This window comes from Ascaphus truei, chromosome 4, assembly GCF_040206685.1.
Source record: "Ascaphus truei isolate aAscTru1 chromosome 4, aAscTru1.hap1, whole genome shotgun sequence".
Taxonomy (NCBI): Eukaryota; Metazoa; Chordata; class Amphibia; order Anura; family Ascaphidae; genus Ascaphus; species Ascaphus truei.
This window is the reverse complement of record NC_134486.1, coordinates 371,314,009-371,321,467: the sequence shown is the minus strand read 5'-3', so window position 1 is coordinate 371,321,467 and position 7,459 is coordinate 371,314,009. Positions and strand designations below refer to the sequence as shown.

Genomic DNA, 7,459 nt, shown 5'->3' with positions numbered 1-7,459 from the left:
TATAGTCCTATAGTTTGCTCAACTGATTCATTAAAAATAAATATTTTTATCAGATCATAAAATGTTGCTTCACCCAAGAAACATTGTGAACTAAGGAGTCTTCTAGAGCAGGGGAGTGCAAACTGGGGGGATGGGGGCACGGCAGTTACAGGGGCCCCGTGCTCTTCCCCAAGGCATTTAAATTAAATGCCAGGGGACCGCGCAAAGCCTCTTTAACTCACTTACCTTGATTGAGACAGTTTGGTGACGCGTCGTCATGGCAAGGTGGCGTCAAAAGAAGCCATGGAGTCATGCAATGTGACCATGACCCGCAGCGTCATTTGACACAGTATCGCCATGACAACGCTGCGTCTGTCACATGACCCCGCAGCGTCATTTGACGCTTGATACAGGGTGAGGGGGGCGCGAGCAGTGAGGGCAGGACAAAGTTTGTGCACTGGTTCTCAATTCCAGTCGGCAAGTACCCCCCCAAAATATCAGGTTTTCAGGATATCCCAGCTTCAGCACAGGTGGCTCAGTCTGACTGAGCCACCTGTGCTGAAGCAGGGATATCCTGAAAATCTGACCTGTTGGCGGGTCTTGAGGACTGGAGTTGAGAATCCCTGCTCTATGGGTAATATCACGAGTGGGTGACCCAGACTTTAATCCCATAGCCAGCTCTTGGTGATCTTGAGCAAGTCTCTTATTCCCGTGCCTCAGGCAGAGAAACAAAAGAAAATAGCTTATAACCACTACAGGGCAGGGGCTTGTGCTTGAAAATGCATTTGCATAGTGCTGCATTCCCTTCACCGTTATATCACACACAGAAAATAATCATCAGGATGGCCATATAACATTGGAATACATATAGTGACGTATATATACACTTATGATACGCTTATATTGGCGGGTTTGTCTTTCTGAAGTATATCTGCAATATTGTGGGCTAGCTGAAAAAGTAGTAGTCAGTGTGGGTCCTATTATCTGCTCCTGTAGTGTTTCAATTGACGAAGCACAATCATGATTTTGTTGCTATTTATTTTCATAAACATGAGGTATTTCAAAGTGCTATAAGATGCAGCACTAAATGTACATTGTTTGAACAGAAAAAAAAAAAAGAAAAGAAACACAGAACTTTGAAGATATCCAGTTCTATGCACCAAACATGAACAAATACATTAACAAGAAGAAACAGGCTAAGAAAAAAGGCATATATAATAATTTCCTTTACAAAAGTTCTTAGTTCAAAAAAGTGATAAAGTAATATCTACTCAAAACTTTCACAACTCATTTTCATACGAAAATATAAGTATCAAATTTCGTTATGTATCAGCTTCATACTAAAGGATACAGGCAGTGTAAGAATTAGTACAGTACATAACAAGAGATTAACAAGATATTTGTATACAAAAACATGCTCCTCAAACATTGAGGTATTACAGTACTTAGGTATGAACTTCCAGTCTAATATTGGTAGTTAGAGCTACCCCGCATAGCCCAAGAAATGTACAAAAAGGCAAAGTGTTTGAATTGTATGTACAGAAATTTCCCCAGAGGTACAAGTGCTAACCCCTAAAGTAACATCAGTTACAATATGAACACCGTAAAGAAAAATAAAAAAATAATTATACAAAAACAATTGGGTGTCGATCAGCAGCTCCAAAAATGTAAAAAAAAAAAAAAAAAATAAGCTCCCAACATTAAGAAAACATCTAAAAAAAAAAAGTAGTTTAAAAAAAACAAAAAACGAGTACAGTAAATAATTTGGCGGTCTATTCAACTCCTTGAAAAATCATCCAGTTGTTCTGAAACCAGACAAAAATAAATTCTAGAAAACAAAAAAAAAAAAGTGTCTTTTCAAACTGCAGAGTGAACTGGATTGAATTGAAACCAACATTCGTAACGTCAAAACGCTTTTCTTGTTTTAAAGAATCAATAAAATGTGCAAAGTGGCAGTGAGAGTCCAGGACAGAAAAGGTTTTTAGCAAGTCCGTGTGTGTTCTATTTTCTTAAGCAACTGCTGCTGTCTGATTTGCAATTTCTCTTTATCCTGTAACAATTTCTGTTCGTCGGCCTGAAGGGAATGAATGTATTCAGTGGCTTTTTTCAGGATGACAACTTTTGCTGCTTTGTCATTTTTAACAAGTTCTGGTACATGGTCCCTTAATGTGAGAAAGCTTGACCTCAAATCATTGCGGCGCTGGCGTTCCAGTATGTTGTGGTTGCGCCTTCGCTCGCTATCTTCCGAGTCGTAGTTGCGAGGACTGGAGCTTTTAGACTTTGGTTGCATCACACTTTTTACTAGGCGAGGGGCCTCACTTTTCTGCTTTTTTTGAGGCGGGGCTACCTCCTCAGGTTCCACATATGGCGAGGGAGCCGCGTAATTGTGTTGTTGGTGAACAGGGGCGCATCGCTTGAGAATCACTTCGTTCTGTGCGGTCTTTGCAGAGGCTGCGCTGGCCTTTTTAGGGCGTACGGTAATTGTGAGAGATGGAACCGACTTGTTGGACGAAGTGCGTCTTTTCTCCACTGTCACAACATCAATTTCTTCCTCTTCATCTTCCTCTTCTTCGTCATCATCCTCATCCTCCTCCTCTTCTCCCTCCTCCTCCTCCTCCTCCTCTTCTTCTTCATCTAAAACAAAGGACAAAATGTTAAATGTTATTTATTGTGCTTGGGACAATGAAGAAGCCAGTTAACACTTGACGTATCTACTTGAGCAACAATACATTAATTCTACAAATTGTCTGACTGTGGCGAGGGGGGGTTTATTCATTAAACTGCAATAATGCCAATCAGGGCACTGTCGCAAGGAAACTCCCAATGGTAATTTTCGTGCGGTAGTGCCCACCGATCGACACCATCATAGTTTAATGAATAACCCCTTGTGACTGCAAACCCAGACAATCGCTGGATTTGTTCTTAGGCAGAATGTGTTACTGCTCAGATCTCTAGGCCCCTTTAAACCAGAGATTTGGTTTACTGCCAAGAAGACAGCTGTTGGGAGGAAGTGCTTCCTCACTCAAAGCTGTCAAGGCGCAGACATGAAAGGGACTGCAGGCAGTTTATGGTGATAGCCCTACATGCACAAATAAGCTCAATTGTTTTACAATCGACTTTTCCCTGCTCTTGAAGTTAGCAAACACACTGAATAGATTTTCCACATTGCCAGTTTTTACTGTTAACTCTGTCACTGCTGGCGAGACCAGAAAATGCAATGCAAGCTACTTCAGCATTGATAGGATTAAACCTCTAGCAGCATGCCACTGAGATTCTCAGATAGCATCTTTAAAATAAAGTGTCCTACTCCCTAATTAGGAGGGCAGTTGCATAAATTGGACGCTCTCCGATTAAGGAGCTTGGTGGAAAGATGGTGTTGTAATTCTGCCTGAGAACCTGCTGTTAAAGTTGCCAAGCATCTGCTACTAGTAACTCACATGATAGGATTACCTGTAGATATACAGTAACCCCGTCTGCTTCTTCAGCTGCCTAAAAAAGGTCCTTCTAATTCAATAAACCCTTTCAGAAACAATGGAATACAACAACAAAATACTGCCACCTTCTGGCCTTAAAGCTCAATAACCAATGCAGACAGCCAGCCTCCTTATACATTATTCTCAGTATGTGTTGCATCCTTAAGGTCAAAGCAAAATAACTCTTGGTGACCTGAAGAGATGGTATCAGCTGTCTATGGAGTTTACAGGACTTCTGAAATCAGAAAGGAATGGACATACCTTTCAATCCGATATGTACTGTTGTATCAAATGCCAATTACACAGTATGTAAAAAATGTAGTGTGACCTTGGCTATGGAATGTTTTCACTGACTGCTACAAAAGTTGGCCCTGAATTCACTAACACTGTTGTTAAGGATGAATGTATGAGAGATGTGATCATATCTGCATGTGTGTTAATCAGTGTAAAACCTAGGAGGTAGTCACTTTCCAGGGCACAGGGAAGACTATAATGTAACTCCATCCCACCACAAACATAGATTATCAACAAACCAACACATGGCCCAACAGATAAGCCCAAGAGGATCAGCAAAATCCTATCTATATGAAAACGACTCCTGCCAAGAAACAAGAGAACAGAACAAGAGGTAAAATGACACCTATAAGCATTAAGGAAATATAATTTCTAAGGCTGGATAAGACAGTGACAGTTAGCACCAGGAAATCTGAAACACAATGACCATTTACCCTTATTGGCCATGGCTTTCCACACACATTATTCAGCGTGCTGGACCAAAACATACCAGTCAGGCTGTCATCAAATAATAACATGGCAACAACGGATCTGAATTAAATCGAGGTCTCATAAAATTATAACAAATGTGTCTGATTTAGCAAGCATGTCCAGGAGCCTCTATTGTTTTTTGCACCAGGGAACAACTAATAAGAATGGATTTAATTAATAAATCTACCACAGTTGATTCCCATGTGGAAAAGAGAGACAAATAATAGTATATAAATAAATATATATACACATATATATTTCACACACACACACACACACACACACACACACACACACACACACACACACACACACACACACACACACACACACACACACACACACACACACACACACACACACACACACACACACACGTCACTGTGTCAGTTCTGCATTGAGGATACTTTGTCAAATAACCCCTTCAACAGCCCCCCCCCCCTCCCCTCCCAATAAGAGGGGTTGGTTTACAGTACCAAACTGACCCACTATCTTCCAGTCTGGCTCAGCGAGAATAAAGGCATATTGGATATTTACCGGAGTCACTGTGGCTTTCATCCCCAGAGCTGGTGCTGGTCCTGCAGGACTGAGTGCAGCTCCTGGCTGGTGCAACAGAGGTTGGTGCAGTTGTAGATGTACAGGGTGAAGAAGTCACACTGCTGGCAGCAACAGCACCACCCTGGGCTACTCTGCAGGTCTCTCCCTTGTTGACAGGGAATGGGAAGACCACGGCCGGGTCCACACAGTGAGAGGTGGGGTTACTCATGACCTCTCCTCGCCCTGGTACCGTGCTGGCAGTGGTGGTGGTGCAAGGCTGGCTTTGGGTTGCACCCTCCATGGTCCCTGCAGCCTTGCCCAACTTCTCGTTGACAGCCCTCTCCAGCTTCTCCCTGGCCGAGAAGCCGCTCCACATGCAGTCCTGGATGATGATGGACTTGAGGTTGCTGGGGGACAACCCCAGCTCCGTGCCCTGCAGCAAACCCCAACCAGAGCCCCCCAGGAGGTCAGCCTCGGGGGGCAACAGGAGCAGCTCGGAAGCCCAGTCCAAGGCATCCCCGGGTAACCCGTACTCCAGCAGGTACCCCTGGCCGGGAGAAAGTGGGTCACTCTGCAGTCCGGCCCGGCTCGGGGAGAGGGGAGGTGTGGGGAGCAGCTCAAACTTCTTCCAGATGTCCTCCCCTGGGGGAGCAGAGTCCGGGCCACACAAGTAAAAATCATCCTCGTCCGGGTAAAAGCAGGGCTGCAAGGAGTCAAACTCCAGGTCCGGGTTCTTACTCACCACCCCAGGCATCTTCCAGATCCCCCTTTCTTTTTGTGTAATATACTAAATGCTGGGGCTTAAATCGATGCAGAAGATACTGCCACCCACGATCTGAAACAGAAAGAGGCACCACAGTCAGAAATGACACAATGCTGGTGAAGTGCAGAGCAAAGAGGAGAGATCTGGTGTCTGATGTGTCTTTGGGATGCAAAATCCGCAGTCTGGAATAAGAATGAGGCATGTAGTTTAAGGATATTTTGTGTGTGCATAAAGATTGAGGCTGCACCTGAAGAGTTTGTGCGTACGTATTAAGTTTGGGATTGCATCTGCAGAGTTTTGTGTATGCATGTGTGTGCATAAGGTTTGGGGTTGCATCTGCAGAGTTTTGTGTATGTGTCTGCATTAGATTTGGGCTTGCATCTGCAGAGTTTTGTGTATGTGTGTGCATTAGATTTGGGCTTGCATCTGCAGGGTTTTGTGTATGTATGCGTGTGCATTAAGTTTGGGATTGCATCTGCAGAGTTGTGTGTATATATGTGTGTGCATTAGGTTTGGGGTTGCATTTGCAGAGGTTTGTGTATGTGTGTGTGCATCGAGTTTGAAATTGTGTTTGTATGTGTATGCATGAAGTTTGGGGTTGTGCGTGCGTGTGCATTGAGCCTGAGGTTGGATCTGCAGGCAGAAGATGTATGGAGGTGTCTGCTGCACAGGGAATGGCTCTGCGCCAATCATTTGCAATTTCCACCCAGTCAGACCTGATCTTGCTGCACAAACTCTGCTTCTACATGACATGTGCGCATATACCACATAATAAAAATTAAAAACGGAATAACAAGGTCCTCATCTTGGATACGCAACAGTAATACCCAGCCAGGCGTGCAAAAAATACATAAAACACACACACACACGCAAGACTGCAACAGTTAAAAAAACGCATTGGTTTCTCGTTGCTAGAATAAAAAGATTGAACACACCAAAAATCCAAAAAATATATAGTAAAAAATGTTTAAATCCGTTTCTACCTGACTGTCAAACAAACGAGATACATCTGCAAGTGAGATCACGTCTTCAAATGGGATCACTATGCAGATCAAATCCTGCTCGTGTAAAATCATTTTGATTGCGGTTTGCAAAAAAAAAAAAAAAAAAATGAAGGGTAAAAAAAAAAAAATCCAGGAGCAGGTTGAGCCCGCTGTCATTTGGAAAAAAAGCTTTGCTGGTGCGATCTCATCAGTAATCACACAGAGGGACACACAGAGAGGGTAGCACAGAGGATGACAGCGGACGTGCTGCTTGCTGAGCATTAGCAGCGCAGGGACGCTGCAGCCTTACCTCTTCCCCGGGCTCTTGTCACTGCTCCTCTGCGGCTGGAGGGATAACTGCAACCCCTATCCCCGCTCCTCTCCCCCCACCCTGCGCTGGCAGACAGCAGACTGTCACTGCATGCACTTTCACGCTGCTACATATTATTAACTACACACAAATATCTGACACACCCGGGAGGAGGGGGGGGGGGGGTAAGGAGAGGCAGACAAGACCCAATTCCTCCCACCTCCTCTTTCATAAACCCAGCCCACTGACTTCCATAAAGGGCAGGGGAGGCGCCTTTACTTTGGCGCCAAACACCCCCCTGCTGCCCTTACTTGCCCCCCCAACTCCCCTGCTACCCCTCCTCCCCCCGCCTTTCTCCCGCGGGAAATGTGACACTGCTGCTTATCACCCATAGGTTTCCGGCTCAGTTGGGGCAGCCGCCCGGGGGGCGCTTTATCTGCTGAATTTTGATGCAAATGGGGAGAGGGTTTTTCTTTTTTTGTGGTACGGGGAGTGTGTGAGTGGCAGGGCGCTTTGCATACAGCAGGGGACGGTGCTTGCCACACAGCCTGCAGGCAGTGGTGTGTGTGTGTGTGATCATTGTGTCTCTCATCTGCCCGGGGATGTATTGTGTGTCTATGCCTCTGCTTTGCATTTTTTTTTCATGTGC

At 44.7% G+C, this 7,459-nt stretch overlaps 1 protein-coding gene across 2 annotated transcripts; it reads right to left on the bottom strand.

The window, feature by feature from the left end:
• Positions 1-976: 976 nt before the first annotated feature.
• MYCN (MYCN proto-oncogene, bHLH transcription factor) lies at positions 977-6,974 on the bottom strand. Of its 2 annotated transcripts, none has more exons than XM_075598391.1 (3): positions 6,501-6,626; positions 4,755-5,589; positions 977-2,613 (listed from the first exon to the last, which is right to left on the bottom strand). In XM_075598391.1, the coding sequence occupies exons 2-3, from the start codon at positions 5,506-5,508 to the stop codon at positions 1,961-1,963; spliced, it is 1,407 nt and encodes a 468-aa protein (XP_075454506.1). In that variant the 5' UTR covers positions 5,509-5,589; positions 6,501-6,626; the 3' UTR covers positions 977-1,960. The 2 variants fall into 2 exon arrangements, with proteins under 2 accessions (XP_075454506.1, XP_075454505.1); XM_075598390.1 differs by lacking the exon at positions 6,501-6,626 and adding an exon at positions 6,811-6,974 and having other exon boundaries at positions 978-2,613.
• Positions 6,975-7,459: the final 485 nt, after the last annotated feature.